This window comes from Rattus norvegicus, chromosome 6 (assembly GCF_036323735.1).
Source record: "Rattus norvegicus strain BN/NHsdMcwi chromosome 6, GRCr8, whole genome shotgun sequence".
In the NCBI taxonomy this organism is placed as follows: Eukaryota; Metazoa; Chordata; class Mammalia; order Rodentia; family Muridae; genus Rattus; species Rattus norvegicus.
Window position 1 is genome coordinate 26605577 of NC_086024.1, and position 22479 is coordinate 26628055.

Genomic DNA, 22479 nt, shown 5'->3' on the forward strand with positions numbered 1-22479 from the left:
GTAAGAAAAAAGAAAAACAAACAGAAAAACAAGATGGACGTTTCTCAAGAACCTTTCACAGCAAAAGAGCCTTGTACTCCATTAATCCCACTGCCGCATAGTGTCATGTACTCCATTAATCCCACTGCCGCATAGTGTCAGACCATTAATCCCACTGCCGCATAGTGTCAGAGACCACCACGGTGTCAAAAGAGCCTTGTACTCCATTAATCCCACTGCCGCATAGTGTCAGAGACCACCACGGTGTCAAAGGAACACTTGCACAACCCAGTTCACAGAAGCGCTGAACTTACCATAGACACCAACCTAAGTACCCTTAAACTAATGAATGAAAAGAACAATTGGACAAGTACACAATACAATACTACTCAGCCATAAAAAACAATGAAATCCTGTCATTTCCAATTACATGAATAGAACTAGAAATTATGTTAGTTAAAATAAATCAGAAAAGTACCTCAGTGAAGTGACTCCTGTGAAATGTAAAAAAGCTGATCTCATGTAAGTTCACAACAGAATGATAGTTACACAGGCCAGGGTTTCGAAAAGAGGGAAATGTGGAACGGTTAATCAATGCACACTAATATATCAGCAAGCAGCTCTGGGGTAACTACTATATACTGCATATAACAACACACATTAACATGTCAAAAAGCCAGTAGAAAAGATTTCAAAGTTTTCTCCACAGAGACATGATGAATGAGGAGGAAAATACACTTAATATGATTTAAACATTACTCAAAAATATTACTTAATATATAGCTGTATATATGTAAATGTATTAAGTATAATATCAATGTATAATACTCCTAGCTTTTGTTCCTGTTACAATTATTTTTCACAATAAAACTTTAGAGCTAAAGAAATGACTAAGTACATAAAAGAGTTTGCATATAATCATGAAGACTAGTTCGGATCCCCAGAACTCAGGTAAATGTCAGAAAGGTATGATGGCCTCTCGCAATTTCAGTGCTCAAAAGCCTGAGTCAGGACATGTGGAACAAGCTGGCTAGCCAGAATAACTGATCAAAAGCTGGACTCAACTGAGACACCCTACCTCAATGGAGATGGAGAGTTAGGGGAGAACTCTCACTGTCAGCCTTGGAACTGCATATTCATAAGCTTACACATAGGGAAAAAATATTTGTTTTAGCTATCCAGAAGTTGGTCCTCGTAGTACACATGAAAGAGAGTTCAAGGACAGCCAGGAAAATCAACTTATCACAAGAGATTGCTTCTTGGTAATTCTACTATCCTAACTCTAAGAATATACAAATCTACTTTCAGATTCTTACTAAAGTATATCTCATCCAAGAAAATTGAAATAGTTAAACGCTTATTACATTTCTACACATACTAGGATCCTATAAGTATGTGCCCTGGACTAAACCACTGAAGCACCATTTTGGGCAATTTATGGCAAAATGGCAACTTCTCAGACCCTCCATACTGAATACTACAGGGAATTCATTAAGATTCTTCAGCTTCTGTTAAACTCTGACAGAGCAGTATACACAGTTTAAAAGACACTGACAACAAACTCAACAGAATGACTCTCTGCCATTTATTAGCCCTGTAATTAGTTTCTGAACTCTCCTTCACTTAAGTTTACTGTTCTACAAAATGGCCTCTATAAAAAGCATATGCATTATAAAATTAGTGTGATCATTAAGAGTAACAAACTAGGGGTTGGGGATTTAGCTCAGTGGTAGAGCGCTTGCCTAGGAAGCGCAAGGCCCTGGGTTCAATCCCCAGCTCCGAAAAAAAGAACCAAAAAAAAAAAAAAAAAAAAAAAGAGTAACAAACTAGTACATATGATCCCTGAAACCTTCTAGCACTTAAAAGAGCTACTCTCAAGCCTCGCCTGTCCTTCAAAGTTTTATCACTCTGAAGTTACGCTGAATGCTCCTATTTCGTATCTATTTACTTTTATTTTAATGTAATTTGAAGATTTCTTCCCCTCTTTCAGTATTAAACTAGATGTAGTGCAAATTTGTAGCCTGAACCAATTAATGCATTATCTACTACCCTCTTTGGCTAAGTCCTAGGACTGTACTTAACAAAAAAACTCAGCTTAATAACTACCAAAGCACAGATAAGGCCTTGTGTAGCTTTTCTTATATCCATCAACTCTTGGTTATAGTCATCTAGGCTTCACGAATTGTGTCATCTAGGCCCTATTAATTCCAGCTAACCTACCAATAGCAAAAGTTATACCTCAAAATGCCAGTAATATTTGCGCAGTTATTTGATTTACACAAATAAATATATAGAGAAATATAGTGCACAATATCCAAAGGGGTCTCACATGTTGCAAAACTAATTTTTACCAAGGATTATAAAAGAAGACCAAATATCTTAACATCTTACAAAACTAAAGATTACTTGCTAGTTGTTTTTTCCAGAAGTAATATGTGTCAGAAATTTTATATGTATTATTTGATTATAACAAACCTAAGCAACAGACTATGGGAGTTAAGATGGGGAAAACACATCTATAAGTGAACTATGAGAGCCTTTGCACACAGCTGAGGCAGTGGGGGGGGGGGGCGCTCCCTGAATATAGGGGACAACATACACACACACCCTTGCTTTGTAGCTGCCATGACAGGAGCTTCCCTAATCATTAATATGTGCCCAGCGGTGACAAACTGAAATCTGAAACCACGTGCCCAATAAGTCCTTCCTCCCTCAGCAGCTTATCTTATGTGTGCTGTCACATGGGCCCTCTTATCCAAGTTGCTAAGGAAACTGAGTCCACAAATATAGGCAATCAGTATTCACAAAATACCAAAATACTAGATCCTTGAAATTAAGCAAAGATCTATCTTGCTACACAATCCAGGCTGCCCTTGATCTCATTACCCTGGAGTTTCATTGTCCCAAGTAAACTTATAAACTCAGCTGAGAAGATACTTTCAGAGGACTAAGTTATTTAAAATAGAGTTCTTGCCTAGGGAAATTTAAAAAATAAATTTAATGGCTTTAAAAACACTAATATCGGGGCTGGGGATTTAGCTCAGTGGTAGAGCACTTACCTAGGAAGCGCAAGGCCCTGGGTTTGGTCCCCAGCTCCGAAAAAAAGAACCAAAAAAATAACAAAAAAAAAAAAAAAAAAAAAAAAAAAAAACTAAAATCTAGAAAGAAAAAATAATCTCTTACATGGACCTAAAATTCACACATAGACAACTGCCACACAAGAATCAAGCAAACAGCTCACCTTTGGTGCATGCACACAGCCTGTCTGTGCCTGAGCAGTAAATGACAGAAACAAATGTATCCTGGTCTTCAGTGCCCTCCTTTTTGGGAGGCTCCACTTTGGCCAAAATTTCGAAGTTTGAAAGGTCTAATACTTTTACGTATCCTCCCTGAGTGGTTACTACCAGGTGTCCAAGAGTAGAAACGTCAGACTTTTTTTCTCTTTCAATCCCATTCTTAGAAGTCAACTGCATTTCCTCAGCAGGTTCTTCACAGTCATCCTCTCGATTATCCAGTATGTCTGGTGGAAGCAAAATGAGCGAGGTAATTGTGTCCTGGGGATCTTTGATATGTTGGATTTTCACTGGCTCCTCTTCTAAAGTCACTATTCGAGTGGTATAATTCATCTTATAAAGAACTAAATATCCACCACTAAGATTCCTCTGTTCCGGCTGAATGATCAAAGGAGCCGGTACATCTGCTGGTGACTCATGTTGGATCACACTAATATTTGCACCATTCACTACAGCAAGATTGGATTCCAGATCACCTTTACGTCTATTACATAGTGCAGAGTTTAATTTATTTAAATTATTCAAGGCCTCAACTTGATTTATTGCACTCAATGATTCCACAGAGCATGTCCGCAGTCCGACCAACAAATGGACTCCGTCAGCACACGGAGTTATAGAGTCTATACAAAGAGTCTCCTCCTCTGCAAACTTTGGTAGCCTCAAGCACTGCACCAAAGTCCCAGGCTTGGGGAACACAGAGTTCCACTTCTCGGAATCTGGAGAGGTGAGACTGGCTGCTGCATCTGCAAACTGCTGGATGTAAGTCACAGGCGGGTCCTGTAACAACAACTGCTCCTGGTTATCCAGCTCCATTTCAATAATCTGTGGAACGGTAAAACCATCATCGTGCAAACTTTTACTCATAATATTGTTCATCTGTGAAAAGATTTTTCCTGCTTTCTCATCAGATTCTTTGATACTATAAAGAAGTAAAACAGGTAAAGTCCTCCTGACCAGAGGAGAATTCAGTTCTGAGTTGGTGCAGGATTCATTGTCAGTTGACCCTTGTTCTGATATACTTTCGCCCTGAGTTCTGCTTAAACCATCCAGTGACCTGTGAGAATTACTACTAATGGGTGAGGTAGCAGGAGATTTATATGTTAATAAACCTCCAGCCAATAAACATGGGAAGGGAATGTTGTGTTGTTCCTGGTGCTTTTCCTTTGTCTTTTCACTCTTAGAGTTCGTTAAGCAAGGGTTCGCCCCAAGTTCTTCAAGATCCTTAACCGTGTCTTCAAGCACATTAGCCACAATCTCCCACTGCAGTTTTTCTGGCTGCTGGAGAATGCTGAGAGCTGTTATATCAAGGCTTACTTCCATGGCTTCCTTCTGTGATGTGTGCCCTTTGTGAAGAAAAATATGGCACATTAGATGCAGCAGCTTCTATTCATATAAATCACAATAATACTTCAGTGAGATTTTTCCTAATTCATTTGGACTCTGCATTAGTAACTACTAGAACGCCAAGTATTTCGTGCCCAGCACAGATCATGAGTTAAAGGCTCTTGCCCTGAAACCAGACTCAGCTTGATGATCACTGGGACCCACAAGACAGGGGAAGGGAACTAACTACTTACTGCAAGCTGCCCCACTAGCCTTAACCTGTGTGCATGTGCCCCCACATACGTGCATACACAGAAATTGTAACTGTTTATTTCCAATATTTTAAAAGAAATTTACAAAAATGTCAGACAACCCTACATATGAAAACAAAAAAACAAAAGAGACTACTCAAGAAATTCAAAATTATTTTCTTAAGCAGTAAAGAAGTTGATCCTGAAGGCATGGTAAAGTAAATAAAGAATTAGTATATTTAGTCATTGTTTTAAATTGATATTAAAATATAAAATTTCTGGACTTCCTTTCTAAACCAAAAATACACGCAATATTATTTGTTTTATAATTTGTGCATTCTCTCAAACACCTGAGAAAAATATCAATCTCAGTTCCTTTCTTTTTAATGCTTTAAAATTCAAAGCACCTTTCTTCCCTCTTGCTCCACAAGACTGTGCTGGCAGTCACATACAGACAAAAGCCCATCAGAGACAACAGACAATTTTCCAAACCTCAGGTAATCTAATGCTGAATTGAAAATTCTTTCGCGGGTTGGGGATTTAGCTCAGTGGTAGAGCGCTTGCCTAGGAAGCGCAAGGCCCTGCGTTCGGTCCCCAGCTCCGAAAAAAAGAACCAAAAAAAAAAAAAAAAAAGAAAAAAAAAAGAAAATTCTTTCGACCAATTTTGATTTTTTTTTTTTACTTTCCCAACAGTAAGAATCAGTCAGTAACAATGGGGGAGAAAAAACACTCTAATGGTAGACAAAAATAAAGAAAAAATAAAGAAAAAATAGAACTGCTTTTATAATTAGGTGTGACAATAAACGTCAAGGAAATATTAAATGATGTGGCTATATAAAAACTTAAAGTACAAATAAGCATTGAGCAAGGGATCTGTGGAACACCGCTGAGGTATCCTAACACTGAACTATAGAGTCCCTCCAACATTCACTTACAGTGTCACCCAGCATTTTTCACCATCTGGGATTATCTTAACTGCACATATTACCAACTGCTCCAACTGAAATATTTTCTGACTGAAGCTGAAGAGGGACCAGTTCATTCCTTCTGTACTCTGTGGCTATATAACAAATGGCCACCTCACTGAATGGCACTGTCTACATCTACTTTCTCAGACTGGAAAAAGTAGGGATTTTTGTAACTTAATTAAAATACAATATTCCTTGAGACACTTATCTATTGGATGTACTAAATTTAAAAACAGACTTTTTAAAGTTATGACAAAAAATTGTCCAAATAGAATAGTTTTAATCTATGTATGTATTAACTCAGAATAAGTACACAAAGCACAAAAGTTAGCACATAATGTAAATGGTATGCACAATGAAACTGTTTAAGAAGAAATGATAAACTAGGTTGAGTGGCTCACTGCTGTAATCCTAACCCTCAAAGACTGAATGAGGATGATTACTCTGAGCAGGAGGCCAGTCTGGGCTATACAGTGAGTTCTAAGACAACTTAAGATACAGTGTGAGACCCTGTTCAAAAAACGCAAATAACTAGAAAAATAAACGTACAAAAGAAAAACATAAGGGCTGGAGGGATGGCTCAATGGTAAGAGCACTGACTGCTCCTCCAGAGGTCCTGAGTTCAAATCCCAGCAACCACATGGTGGCTCACAACCATCTGTAATGGGATCTGATGTTCTGGGCTGGAGAGATGGCTCAGGGGTTAAGAGCACTGACTGCTCTTCCAGAGGTCCTGAGTTCAGGTCCCAGCAACCACATGGTGGCTCACAACCATCTATAACAGATTCTGGTGTGTCTGAAGACAGCTACAATGTACTCATATATACTAAATAAATATTAAAAAAAAAAAAAAGAAAAACATAGCAAGTGGCTCTATTATTCTACTTCCTCTTATAACCACGGAATGCACATCTGGGACACAGGATAATCAATATGAGAAGCTGGCATCTCTAACTCTGTTCCTCCATTTTCAATGTGTGTTCACAGGGCTCTGGAAGGAACACAGGACTTCATGCATGTCAGGCAACCACTCTGCCACTGAACCACAGTCAGGCCTTAATTCAAAGTTTCTGTCAGACATAAACTAAAGGACACAATTAACTTTTTAGGCAATATACATGTAATCAAACTTTCAATCACTCTGGGAAATCCTGTACTTTATTTTCTTAAGTAGCGTCAAAGTCAGTTTCCAACAGTCATACTTCCTGAGCTAAGCAATAAGATGTTGTCTTGGCTCTTTTCTAGCATCAAAGTTCAATTTGTCCTCAACTCTCCTGCTAACCCTTGTTTTCAGCCTTCATGTGAAGTCATGTTTCCTTGATTCACTATACGATTCAGAAAAAAGACTTTCCTCTTTGAAATCAACTAGGAACTTTCAAAACTTATACTCTTCAATGAAAAACACATGCCTCTTTTGTGCACTCATAATTTTGAGGTTAATATTATTTACAATTCTTTTAACTATGACATTCGAATTAATACAAGTCACTTAGAGGAATTCTGAAATGGCATCTAAAGTTTTAGTTTTGTTCTTTTTTTTGTTGTTGGGTTTTTTTTTTTCATCTAAAGTTTTTAAAACAGGCAGATGTCTCAACTAACTATAAGCTTGAAATAAGGTTTACTACACAATCCTGAGGATTCAAGTTCAGATTCCCAACACCCATGTAAAAGCTAAGCATGGCATCTATTAGTAACTCCGCACTGAGGATCACACAGACCGGAGGAACCCTGCAGCTGTTCATCTTGACCAGCTAGCCAAGTCAGAGAGACAAGCTCCCAATTTTGTAAGAGACTGTTTCAATGTGCAGTGGCATATGCCTTTAATCCCAACACTTGGGAAATGGAGGCAGGCGGATCTCTGTGGGTTCAAAGCCAGCTTTGTCTACAGAGTGAGTCCCAGAACAACTGGTTTTATACAGGTTCTTTATACTCAAAGAAGTTGAAACTATAAAACCATAGGCATTGCAGCATCAAGTATATGTTGCCTTGTTTACTCATGAAATACTAAGGTCGGGGTTGGGGATTTAGCTCAGTGGTAGAGCGCTTGCCTAGGAAGCGCAAGACCCTGGGTTCAGTCCCCAGCTCCAAAAAAAAGAACCAAAAAAAGGAAAAAAAAAAAAAAAAAGAAATACTAAGGTCAAAAACCCTTTATAAAACCCTGTCTCAAAAGAGGGTAGAGGAGTCTCATAACTAAGGAGGAAAAATAACATTCAACACATCAACCTCCAGCTCCTCAAGCAATGCACATATAAGCATGATCAAACACATACATGTACCCATAAAGAAAAAATGTAATAAAACCATTTTGAGATGCACTAGCCTCCGCTATGAATGATACTGAAAAATAGGACACATGTAAGCCAGATGTTAACACATGTCTATAATCCAACATTGAGGATATTAAGGCAAGAAGAGTATAGAGTTCACTATCAGCCTAAGGCACAGAACAAGCTCCAGGTGAGCCTGGGCTACCTGATAAACTATGCTGCTTTTACCTTAGAACTGCATGAGTAAACAAGGCAATGTCTACTTGATGTCGCAACACCTACAATTTTACAGCTTCAACTTCACTGAGAATAAAGAACTTTTATTTAAACGTTACTCTTATTTAAAGAGTATAGCATCCAAATAAAATAAGCACAATTTTCATCCCCTGGTATTCCCTTTGAATAAAATGGTTGTCATTTAAATTTTAATTATGAGACACAATGTTCTAACACTGAATTCAAGATCTCTGATAAACATAAAACTGAAATAGTGTCAGTAAAGACTTCCAGTTTCATTGAGAAACTATGAATTAATTGGTATTAAGATTTATTTTGAACTGTATAAATATAAAGATATATAAAATATATTATCTAAAGATTTTTTACATACCTGTCACAGAATCTGATCTGGAATGCTCTTCGCTGTCTGAATCCTCCAGTAAATCATCGCTTAAAAGACAAAGTAAGAAATTTAAACTCAAAGAAAAAGAATAGTGAACTTTCCAGGCTCGGGATGTACATCAGCTACAGTGTCGGAGCCTACACGTGTAAGACCTTGGGTTTAATCCCCAGATGGAAAGAAGAGCACACACCACATAAGAAAGCAAAGGCACAGCACAGCATAGCTCATCTCCCTGCTTGAAAGGGACAGGGCTGAGGATCAGACTATGTTCTGGTCAAGCACTGTGAACACTGTGTAAAGGGCTGGAGAGGGCTCCGTGGTTAAGAGCACCGGTTGCTCTTCAGGAGAAGCCAGGTTCAGTTCCCAGCACCCACATACAAGATGGTTTGATTCTGAGGGTTCTGAATCCCTCTTCTGAAACCTCCATGGGCACCAGACATGCACATGGTACACATACATATATGCAGACAAAATACACCTAAAATAAATAAATAAATGTTAAAAAACATTTAATACAAAACAAAATGGAGTTGTAACTCCAGCCCTGAAATGCAGTGTTTAAATGCTATTTATTATATAGGTAAAACAATAGTGATATACAAACTGCTAAAAGACATGTGATATAAATCAATTTGATATATAACTGATAAAAAATTATAATTCGTTAAATGAAAGTTTGTGTGGAAGGAAACCTCTAAAATTCTGTAACATTTATAGGTATAGGAAACTGACTAGAAATGATTTATAGCAAGCCAAAAAGTAAAAGAGAATGTTAGCTAGTCAAATCAAACTTGAACTTGTGGTAAAATAGTAACAGCTACCGTTGACAAATTCAAGACAATTACTCTAAAACTAAAAACAGTTTTATGAACATATGTGTGTATGTAATGCATTATAAATATATTTACATGAACATTCATTTTTATTGTGGTTTTTTGTGTGTTCATTTAGTGAGACCTTTAGGTTAAAAATCACAATTCAGGGGCTGGAGAGATGGCTCAGTGGTTAAGAGCACTGACTGCTCTTCCAGAGGTCCTGAGTTCAATTCCCAGCAAGAACATCATGGCTCACAACCATCTGTAACGGGATCTGATGCCCCCTCTTCTGCTGTGTCTGAGGACAGCGACAGTATATTCATATACATAAAATAAATAAATATTTTTTAAAAAATCACAATTCAGAAGACAGGAGTAAGGACAAGACAGGTCTCCTCTCTGCACAAACCTTTATTCATTATCTCAAATGAAATAGTCAAGCTCTGCACCCTACTGACCAACATAGCACCAGTATTTTTTAATTCTGATACTCTCATTACAAAACTAAATAACACATTTTACAGAAAGAAAAGTAATTTTCCTAATCTAAAACAATGTACTGTACTAAAATCCACAGTGCTTAGATATGTACTAATGCTGTCTTACATATAAATGGTAATCTCTACTTAAGACTGCTGCCAGACCATCAAGCATGGCCCTGCTTTCCTGCTCCTGGAAAGGCTGAGGCAAAAGGACCTTTGCTCAAACTTCCAGGACAGCCGGGGGGGGGGGGGGGGGGGGGCTTGTCCCTAAACTATGCCAACCCTTCTTAGAAAAAGAAAAGAGCCTAATACAACATTCCAAGGCAATGTTTAAGTTCTTGAGAGGTTTACCAAGACAATGTTGACAAAGGTTCCATGCCTTGGGGTTTTTGTAAATGATATTAATAGATAAATGCTGTCAGTTCTATGAGTCACATGAGTAGCTTTGTTACTGTTGTTCACTACTGAGCTTCCTGAAAGTTGGGCAATTGCTCTTCCACTTTCACCAGAAACCAATACCAACTCAATATAATTTAAAATAATAAAAAGAATGCAGGGGTTGGGGATTTAGCTCAGTGGTAGACCGCTTGCCTAGGAAGCGCAAGGCCCTGGGTTCGGTCCCCAGCTCCGAAAAAAAGAACCAAAAAAAAAGAATGCAAAACAAGCTTAGGATCACCTGCTAATTAGCTTCGAGAATTAGAGGTTTAGAAGACACCTAAAAAACTAAATTGACGGAAAAATACGGTCCATGGGAGCCAGAATAAGCAAATCTAACACAGGAATACATTAGGTTTCAACTACAGAAGAGCTTTAGTATTAACCAAGTACTGCCCAGCTATACTGAGATAAAAGATAAAAGATAAAAGATAAAAGATAAAAGAAAGAATTCAAAGGTCTTGACATTACGGATCTCACTGGTCTACAGAAACATAATAATCCTAAAATATTTTATGACAAAAAATATAAGGCATGTAAATTGATCTAACATATGCTTTACAAATGAAGAACACAAATACACATTCCATAACTGGAGAGAGTGGTTACAGGTTGTTGGGGGTTGGTTCTAATGCTTTGAATTAATCTGGCCCCCAAAATTGGGAATCTGCATTTAATGCAGAAGGTCCTTGTCCCCCAATTGGTTTTTGATCGGTCAATAAAGAGCCAAGGGTCAATAGTAGATAGAGCAGGTACACCGAGGCAGGACCTTTAGATTTGCCCAGGCTAGGGACTGGGAGAGAGTGAATGGATACCCCCCCATGCGGCGGGGGGGGGGGGGGGGGCACAGATCAGATTTAGAGCTACAGAAGAAAATTCATCCAAAATGAAGGTGGGGAGAGAAAGCGGCCCTAGGGAGGGGCTGCCCAGAAGGTAATAAATAGGGCAGCAAAGATAAAACATAGATTTAGAAGGTGTTGAGCCAGGAGCACTGGAGGCAAACGTATGCTAACCAGGTGGAGGATTAGAACTGCCCAGCCTTTGAGCTGGTCAAAGCATACTAAAATTAACTGGCACAAGTTCATGCGTATCCATATGCCTGTGTATGTGTATGTCTATGTGTCTGTGTGTGTTCGTGTATCTTTCACTCACGAATCCAGAGAGCTCCTAGGCCAAGTACAGCGAGCGCCAGGAGCCAATTCAGTTTAGCCAAATTACTGCTACAACAGGTTCTCTGTGTTTGTTCATTCTCATTCCTGCCCTTGCCAACTTTTCTACAATAAACATATTTACTCCTGTACTATTCAGCTTTTAGAGGACACAAAATCCTTTAAAAAGTAACAATCATAAAAGATAAATTATAGTCAAGTTACAAAGTTTGGTTAATACTACCTTTGTTTTAAAGCTAATAAAGTGCCATTAATTTATCAATGTCATAGTATCCACAAAAATAAAATTCAGAATATCTTTGTCAACTCAGCAAAATACACAGAGCCAGGCAGAGTAGTGAATGCCTTATCTCAGCACTTGGGGGCAGAGGTAAGACCACGAGTTCAAAGTCAATCTAGGATAGATATATGAGGGCCTGTCTCAAAAACAGAAATATATATGACAAGTATAGCACCTAGGGAAACATGTTACTTTAGTTAAATTAAATATGCTGTCAAATCCTCATTCAGTAAATTGAGAATTATGTCAAAATTTTATAAAAAATAGTCAAAACTAATTCCTACACAAGTTATATTGTAGTAACTTTAAACCCAACTTTTAATCTCAAATTAATTGTTGTTCTTAAAGCTAGTGAAACCCACATTTGATATTTGAAGATTAAACATATTGTATCTTGTACCATACAAAGTCAGAATCATTTCTATTCACTAGTAATCCAACAAGAGTCCCACTACCGCCAGAAGGGACAAGAAATCGAAGTCAAGGATCAAGGATAGAGGACCAAGGCTATATTTTGTTCTGGGTTTTCGTTTGCTTTAAAAAAAAAAAAAAAAGGGTATCAACTCTGTAACCCAGGCTGGCCATTCTCCTGCTTTAACCTTCCAAGTTCTAGATTTGTGTTTTCACCATAATGCTGGGCTGTTTCTTTGTCCCTCAGGCTCTTCCCACCTTTTTGGGAGGAGGAGTCTGGGAAGTAAAACCAGAACTATTTGTCCCTGCTGGTCAAATACTCTACAACTGAGTATATCCTCAGCTTGGAGTCCCACTTGGCCGCTTCGTCTTACCATGTATTTCACTTCTGTATACTAATTCAACAAATCTGTCATTAACTATCTAATACTGAGATCTATTTCGGCTGGAAACAACACCAAGTATAAACTTGTGTGTGTGTGTGTGTGTGTGTGTGTGTGTGTGTGTGTGTGTGTGTGTGTGTGTGTGTGTATGAAGGGTACATTTATATACATATATGTAAATAAAGGGTACATTTTCGGGGCTGGGGATTTAGCTCAGTGGTAGAGCGCTTACCTAGGAAGCGCAAGGTCCTGGGTTCGGTCCCCAGCTCCGAAAAAAAGAACAAGAAAAAAAAAAAAAGGGTACATTTTCCCAAAGAGGAATGTGGCCATCCTAGAAACCTATTTTAATGCAACTTTTAATCTAAAAATTCAAAATTCAAAACAAAGTTCTAATTAAAGTCAATGTTTAAAATGACAAGCCAATTTCATTATCTTCCACAATTATCCAGTAAATCCTTTAATAAAAATCATAACAATCAAGCATTCTTAGTTCTAGTGCTATCAGCAAATGTGCTAATATCAGAAAAGAGCTACACTGCTTGCCCCTCAAACTCTCACACAGATGTATAGTAACAGAAAATAGCCGTGAAGTTTTCATTTAGTCTGTACCAGATCTCAGGGACAATTCTTTTATCTGCCAGTCAATCTCCACAAGCTATAACCATGATGAACTATACAAACTTCCCAATTTGTATATTGTGAATTATCAACTAAATTTCTTATTTTTCATTTAATAGAATTATGTATTACTTAAATAAAAATACATGTGACCGGATATAGTAGCACACCCTTTAATCCCAGCAGACCTGAAAAAGAAGCATGAGGATTTCTGTGGATTTGAGGCCAGCCTGGTCTACATAACAAGCACCAGACAAGCCAAGGCTGAATATCAAAATCTTCTCTCAACAGAAGAAGTAAGGTGGGGGACATGATGAAGTGTTAACAGCAACGGCATCAGTAACTACACATCCAGCAGGTAAAAGGCAGATACTCTCAGCCAAGTCACATTATCAATGGCAGGGCCGTCATGGCGATAGCTGTTATTAATCATCACACCCTAAGGACTATGCTAAATCCTCAATTCTGTCAATGTGAATAAAACTGAGCCATCTGAAATTGGCCCAATTCAAAGTCACAAGTGGGCATTCTTTGGAAACAAGAGGGTTTCCTGGGCTCTGCACTCCCAACTCCTATAGATCAGATACAGCCACAAGAGCCAAGACTCTATCCGTGAAGCTAAGGGGAGCGAGTGCCTCAAGCTCTATGCAGGTTGCATCCTGCAGTTCTGAGTTGTAGAGAGAGACAGCCGCAATCTCAAAGCCAGTGCAGGTACATACTGCATAACAAAACAAAAACCAACCAGACATGCCTCACCACCACCACCACCACCACCACCACCACCACCACCACCACCACCACCACCACCACCACTACTACTACTACATTATTCCATAATTCGATCATCTTGCTTCATCTAAAGTCATTTGCTACTCAGTGACATTCACTGCCAGAACTTGAGGAGTAATGGAAGACATATCAGACTCATTCTTATTCTGTGGAACTAAGAGGTAAAAGATAAAATTACAAATCTAACCCACTGTTTTAATGCCAATATTTTAACTTTCTTTTCTTGTTTTATTTTTGTTATGCCTTTGTTTAGATACTGAAGACAGAACCAAGAACCTCTACATACATACACTCGAACAGTGAGTTACGATGCCTAGATGTTAGTTTTTAATGTGGCAATGGCTTTCTAAAGACTACAATTTACTTTTTCAAGACTTACATAGTTTATATAGTTTGACACAGTATTGCACAGAAATGGATTTTACAGAACAGCTTCAGAACTTTGTAATAAATAATTTGACAAATGTTATTTTAGCCTGTCCAATCTGACTGCTAGTGTTTGCTACCTGTTTGGCATTTTTTTCTCATTATCCTATATTTATCCTTAGACACTTGTCAGTATTTTTACCAATTACTGTCTATCTTAGTTATATAACAAAGGAAAATATAATACAGAGAAAAAGTGATTTAACACTCTGTGGCATTTCCTTTTGTGTGTTCTATTTTTTGATCTTTTGAGACAAAATCCTTACTTTATGTTCCAGACTGTCATTGAACTCATAAAAGTCCTACTGTTTCAACTATCAGATCCAACTAGTATTGTAGGATGATGTCATTATGTCATTAGGCAGGTGCAAGACAGAATGAAGCCTGTCACTGGACAAGAAGGAAGGATGGGTTGGAGAAAAGTTTTAGAGGAGGAAGAGACTGGAGTGAGAGGAGAAGAGAAGGAGCTGAGAGAACATCGAGGCAGATGTTAAGATTCCTCTCTGCACATTTACAATTTGTTATGAAAACTCTTTTTTTTTTTCTTTTTTTTCAGAGCTGGGGACCGAACTGAGGGCCTTGCACTTGCTAGGCAAGTGCTCTACCACTGAGCTAAATCCCCAACCCCTGTTATGAAAACTCTTAAGGGATGGATGTATATAGGATTCTGTATGTCTAGAAGAGCAAGCTGTATCTTTTTAGGTGGGTAATTATATCTTAGCAACTGGATGAGAGGTTATGGTGCTGTGTGTTCTTTCATGTGGCGATTTAATTGAGTTCAAGAGAATGTGTGGTGGCTGGACACTGGGCCACCATGGAATTGGGATGTATATTCTGACATGGTGCCAACCTGCCTTGGGAACTAGATGGGTAGATTGCTGCCAGCTCAGGGAGTAGCCATCTAGCCATTGGCAGTATGATGTGGGATGGAACTAAGCAGGTGAGACACTTTGGTGACTGAGATGAGAATATCCAACAGATACCATGTGGCACTACAGTGCTGGATCTAGTACAGAATTAAAAAGAAGCCTTAATTTTACTACAAAATAATCTGTGGTAATCTGAATGAAAGTTTCTGAATTTCATACAACCTTTAGACTTCCAGGTAAACATCTATTTTCTACTCTCTAACTTGATTTTTTTGCTATGTCATTAACTGAGTAAAGAAAACGCAATTTGGAAAAATGAAACATGTACCACTAGAAATACTACTTTTAAAAAAAAAAAGAAAAAGCCCTCATACCTGTCTCCTTCCAGTTTTGGTATATCTGAGCAACTAGAAGAATCTTCCAGCCATGCCAAAGTAGGTCTCCTTGAATCAACTCCTGAACTTGGATCTCCTGATAGGATCAACTGTTGCACAATTACTGGGTCGTAGGCATTAATCTCAAACTTCAAGTGCACCTTCATGAGTTTGGAGACGTCCCATATGCAGATCTTCCCACGTTTGGTAGCAGCAGCTAGAAACTGTGGACAGCTCCCAGACCCAAAGCAAGATATTCTGTCAGCTCCATCTGCAGAAGGGAGCTGCGCAGGACTGGTTGCCAGTGTGACTGACAAGGGCACATTCTGGGTGTGCTCGCCCTTCACAAAGGGGCAGTTGGGAGAGTGTCTCTCGTGTTCAGACCTTTACAGGGTGAAAAGGGGAAGGTTACTGAAGAGCAAAGCAGAAGCTAGAACAATGCCTGTTTTATACACACATTTAAAGTCTTACTCTTACATTTTTGTACAGGGGATGGGGAGGGTGGGAATGGCATGTCTAAGTCCTGGAATGGAATCCATGGCTTTGAGTATGTTGAACAAGTACTTCACTACTCAGCTGTATTGCAACCCCTCAACTAAACTTAGCTTTACGTGATTACTCAATCTCTTTCGACCATTCACAGTGTTTGCACTGTCCATATTATAGGCATTGATTGTTAGCAGAGGCACTCACTTTAATTGAATACACTGTAGAATCAGTACTATAATGCAAATCATGATAAACCATTCGCCCGATTTCCTAACTCTTTTATATCTCCTTTCCGTTTTCTGTTGTTGGTTTCATTGTATATTTTCCTTCTTATAATTTCAAAGTAATACTTAAAGACAGGATCCTGCTACCAAAGAATTTCCTTACTAATGGCAAAGAAAAAGAAAATTTTACTCATAAAGCATGCTGTTTTTCAGAAGAGACATATTTCTTTTGAAACACCACTTGCAGTTGACTATCATGACATCCTTGGTAATATATAATGCACAGATATCATTCATAAATCCTTCTGCATGTTACCATCAAACACATATTTGAGCAACATTCTCTCCCAGCTAAGTTCTAGAATATTTTTCCCCATTCTATCTTCCCTTAACTGAGTTTTAATTTTTTGATTAGATATTTGAAGCCACATGTGACGGTGCAAAATAAAACTAAAAGCCAACTTTAGTTATACCTAATCCTAACAATCTTTTATCACCTTCAAATAAAATTCATAGGATCTTAACTAGTATAGTTCTAAAATATTTTTAGTAGTTTGTGGGGAAAAATGACTTTTATTATTTTTTATTATTATTTTTATTACTTCATTTTAAATCATCGGTAGCACTGAGCCACTCTGTAACAGTTTTTGTAAAACAAGAACATACAGAATGTTTACAACAGTAAAAAATATAAACCACTAAAGAATATAAACTTGGGGCTGGAGAGATGGCTCAGTGGTTAAGAGCACTGGCTGCTCTTCCACAGGTCCTGAATTCAATTTCCAGCACCCACATGGTGGCTCACAACCATTTGTAATGGGATCTGATGCCCTCTTCTGGAGTGTCTGAAAAGAGCTATAGTGTACTCATATACATAAAATAAATGAATAAAATTTAAAGTATATATAAAGTTCTTCTAATTCTCCACTCTTCATCTGTCATGAATTTGTCACATTCTTTTGGCTATAGCAATTTTCTTTTTAAAGAAAAACATAGTACAATATGTAGCTTTGAATGGCATCAAACACACGAAGAGATCCACCTGCCTCTGCATCTCAGAAGCCACTGCACTCTTGGTGAGCATTTAAAATCTTTCCAGTTTTTCACTGTGATGCCCAATCTTGTCACATAGCCAAGCATAGAAAAAGATTTAGCTCCTTAGAGTAGAGAGGTAAATACAGCAATGACGGACGATAGAGGATACCCATTTTGTTTGCTGGCTAGCTGGTTGGCTGGCTGGCTTGTTTTTGAGACAGGTTTCTCTGTGTAACAAACCTTAGCTGGACTAGACTCACTTTGTTGACCAGGCTGACCTTGAACTCACAAGAGAGTCACCTGCCTCTGCCTCCAAAGTGCTGGGATTAAAGGTGTGGGTTACCATACCCAGCAAGAATATCCATTTTTATTTCTTGAAGAAGTAAATCTCCCTACTAAATAACTCTTTCAATTCCCACAAGCAAAAAAGCAAGGCCCTCTTTTCCCCTTAAACTGCCCCTTTTCCCTTTTAATTAAAAGATTTGGAAAGCACCCAGGCTCAGCAACCCAGCTTCTATTCACGAAGACAGAGCAGTATACTCTATATTCAGAATATCAGACTCTCAAATTCTTGAATATTCTGGTAAATGCCCAAACCCTCAGCATGTCAAGAAAAGATGGGTACTTACCTGCCCAAACTGAAATTCTGACACAAAAAAAGTTAAGAATACAGGTGCTGTCAAAGCTGTCCGTTGTGATTTATACTCACAATCCCAGAACTAAGGAAGCTAAGGAAAAATAGCTGACATAAATTGGAGGCCAGCCTGGGTTACACAGTGAGTGGATGTGCAACCTAGGCTCATTTTAAGCCTTGATTCCATCTTTAAAAGAGAAAAGAAATGGTGTGGTAGCATGTTCCTCTGAACCCAGAATACAGTGGTAGGAGTATCAAGGATTTGATGCCAGGAAGGACATGGTGGCACACAAGTCAGTACTAGAGAGGTAGAGAAGCAGAGAAGGCAGGAGGATCTTTTTAAATTCCAAGCCAGCTTGGTCTATACAGTGAATTCAAGGTCAGCCAGAGCTACACAGTGAGTTCCTAAATTAAAAAAAAAAAAAAAAAACTTCAGCTGCATAGTGAATTCCAGACAAGCCCAGGCTACATCAGACCCTGTAGCAAGTACTTAGAAGTGTGTGCACTGGGGTGAGAAATTTAGCTAATAGTAGTTAATACTGGCTAGCTGCTCTCACAGAAAATCAGTGTTTTCCCCGCATTCACAGCAAGCAGCTCAAACCACCTCCAGGGATCGATCCTATGTTCTTTTCTGGCCTTTGAGGGTATCCTTATAGGGTGGTACATTTTAGTACATTAGTACAATAGATAGTACATTCTATAATATTGTGCAATTTTTCGAGTGTAGATTAAATGATTTTTTTTTTTTTTTGGTTTTGGTTTGCTCACTGCATTCATGTCAACTAATAAACATGAAACTTCAATCCAGTTTTAGTACAAACTATGTGACATCTGAAAACTAAAACCTGCTTCTACTCCTTCCTGGACATGCACACTTGATAAACTTGAAAAAAGGACCTCATAGTAGTAGAGCTTGGGTATTATTACATATCTTATGTTAATCAACTAATAAAAGGTTGAATACTATAATTCACAGGCTGAAGATGCCCTGTAAAAGGTTACTTGAAATTGAAACTGTGCACCGTGAACACTTCCATGCCTGCACTCTCTGCTTCAGTGGCCAGAACCACACTGCTCTAGCAGTGCTGTGGCTGGGACCACAGAGCCTCTGCTCTGAGAAGAGCCTACCTTTTAGCACTTTCCGTATGCAGACTTTGGGAAAACCTTATGGCAGAATATAGAAAGAACTCCCTCATTCTCTTAAGACAGTGACAATAACACATACCAAAGAGGAAAGATTACATCAGAATCAAAATTTAGAAGTACTATGGTACCAACTTAGCCTACTATGCCTAGAAAACTCCAGACTCACCAAGGCTCATCCGTGGGTTCCCAACAAACAAGGCATACACTGCAAGTAAAACACATGGCTCTGTCATCTCCAGAGGAAGCAGGCTGCAAAATTAGGTTAAAATAAAGGAGAAAGGAGAGAGGAAAGAGGGAGAAAAGGAAAAGGAGAAAAGAGAGAAAGGAGGGGAAAGGAAGTAGGCAGGTACGGAGAGGAGAGGGGGAAGGGAAGAAAAGAGAAAAAAGAAGATTCAATCATTAAAATGGCTTTTCAAGAAAAACTCTTTTCAAAAAAAGTTCCCAATTCTAAGTATAATATTCCAAGGGGGGGAAAATGTATGGTATTATTCCATTCATATGCAAATAAGTGTTCAATAAATTTTCAGGCAAGCCACAGCAACACAGTGAGGCCCTGAATAGAAAGTAAATATATAAACCAATACAAAGGAACACGTAATAAATAGATGCGGTGTCTCACTGCATGTTTCTGGCTGGGCTGCAACTCGTGGACCACCCCAGGCCCAAGTGCTAGTGTTTCAGGTACATCAGTACTTTCTGCCTTGCAGAATGACTCTTACCACATTATCTCAGAAATCAACTACCAGATTATACAAGGTTAAATATGTGAAAATAACACATATTTAAATAAATTTCTCAAAAATTACATTTAAAGAACATATCAATTTCATAGCAAAAAGAGCAAATGTCTTAATGTGAAAGATTAAGTATTAAATAACCCAATAATTCTATGTCCCTTACATTCACAATGCAGGACACAGGACTAGCACCTATATAATAAAGTCTGGAGCACATGAAACTCACAAGCATGCATACGAACAAGTACGTAGCTAGGTCGCATTAATGATAGTTTTTACCTGGTGATAAAATCCAGCTTGAGCCATGGGATCCGGCTGTGCCCACCTATAGCCAACGTGAGGCCATGAAGTGAAAGTCTCCCTTCTGTTAGCTTCACTATACATCAATGCCCTAAAAGTAGAGAAACTATGAAATTGGAGGACCCAAGCTGAAATATCTACTAAAAATGGGAATGATTATGTTCAAATAGTTACTTTCAACTAAAAATGATTGTTTTGTAAGTTCTCCAACTGTAAAGAAACAGAAAATCTGACTAGTGACTCCAGAAATCAAATTAATTCCACAGGCAGGGTCCATTACCTAATGATCACGGGGCAGGAAAGGAAGAGACTGGCCACAAACTGGCTAAGTGGGCGTGTCTGATATACTGTTGAAACATTTGCGTACTGCTTTTTATTTCTTTTCTCTTTCTTTTTTCCTGGTTTGTTTGTTTGTTTGTTTGTTTTAAACTAGAAATCGAGGGGGAATGGTTGTTCTTTCTCTAGGAAAATCTTCCTCAGGGGCTCTGCAGCTCTAGCAAACTTTAGTTTATAGTTTCCCTTAGTTTACTTTAGCTTAGGTTTGGTTGAGACGGTGTTTCAACCGTGCAGCCCGACTGTCCTGGAACTCGCTATGTAGAATAAGCTGGCTTAAATCTCACAGCCCCCGCTCCCTCCTGGGAGTAAAGGTGTGCACGGCTAAGGTCAGTGTATTCTGAAAACTGTACAGCAGCTCTAACCACAGCACTCAGGAGCCTGAGGCAAAATAGCATGAGCTGGAAGACAGCCTAACAAGACAATCTGGAAGGTAAAACAAGGAAATCTTCACATGATCAGAGTAAAATGCTTTCCTTCAAAGCCATGTCAAACTACAACTCAGGGTATCAGTGACGTTTTTAAGGACAATAACAAACTAAAGTCCAAAAGACTTCAGATAAGAACATACTATGAGCAACGCTTCCTCTTGTCCTTACATCTGTATACACAGTAACTGAACAGAGAATAACAGAGAAAAATCACACACACACACACACACACATACACACACACACACACACACACACACACACACAAACAGACCAGGAAAATACATTCCTACACAGCTCTCCAAAACTAATTCATTCAACAATCTTGTAATATTCCAACAATACTGCTATAGGTAACTCGTAATTAATTGTATTCTGATTTTATTTAAACAGTCCAACCAATCTTTTTTTTTTAAGATTTACTTATTTATTATATATAAGTATACTGTTGCTCTCTTCAGACACACCAGAAGAGGGCATCAGATCCCATTACAGATGGTTGTGAGCCACCATGTGGTTGCTGGGAATTGAACTCAGGACCTCTGGAAGAGCAGTCAGTGCTCTTAACCGCTGAGCCATCTCTCCAGCCCACATTCTGACTTTTTTTTTTTAAAAAGATTTATTCATTTATTATATATAAGTACACTGTAGCTGTCTTCAGACACACCAGAAGAGGGCATCAGATCTCTTTACAGATGGTTGTGAGCCACCATGTGGTTGCTGGGATTTGAACTCATGACCTCTGGAAGAGCAGTAGGGTGCTCTTAACCGCTGAGCCATCTCTCCAGCCCCCCACATTCTGACTTTTAAGAGCATGTCAATATTAGAACTTGAAGCAGTTGCTTGGCATACATTATGCCCTTAGATCCAATCCTCAACAATGCACAGGACCCTGGGCTCCGCTCTCAGCTAAGCGTACCTAGTAGCAATTCTGTTAGCCCAGGACACAGATCCTTGAAGTATAAATAGACACCTCCTTTTTTCAAAAAATATAAATTTTGAGGGCTAGAAAAGTTCCATGTATAGGTTATATCTTTGCTGGAGGGAAGGTTGAGACAATGTTTCATGTAGCCCAGGCTAGCCTCAACTCACTATGTCCACCCAAGTTTTAGTAGATTCATTTATTAAGGAAATAATAACTTGGAAAGTACATCAAATTAGTATTTGAGGATATTTTCACATACACAGAAGGAACATAAGACTGGATTTAGAATCACCTAAATGACCCTCAGGCATGTAAAATTAACCCTTAATTTGGGAGCCTGAGGTTCAAGAGAGAATGAAAAGGAAAGACTGGGCTCAGCAGCTAAGAGCCCCGACTGCTCTTCCACAGGACCGGAGTTCAGTTCCCAGCAACCACATGGTGGCTCACAACCATCTGTAATGGGATCTGATG

At 38.6% G+C, this 22479-nt stretch overlaps 1 protein-coding gene across 1 annotated transcript in view; it reads right to left on the reverse strand.

Annotated features, from left to right (window-relative positions):
- Birc6 (baculoviral IAP repeat-containing 6) overlaps positions 1–22479 on the reverse strand; it is a 193433-nt gene that overhangs the window by 130734 nt on the left and 40220 nt on the right. Inside the window, 5 exon segments of the mRNA NM_001170596.3 lie at positions 3221–4615; positions 8692–8750; positions 15755–16138; positions 19449–19531; positions 20299–20410. Coding sequence (NP_001164067.1) covers positions 3221–4615; positions 8692–8750; positions 15755–16138; positions 19449–19531; positions 20299–20410 — 2033 coding nt within the window.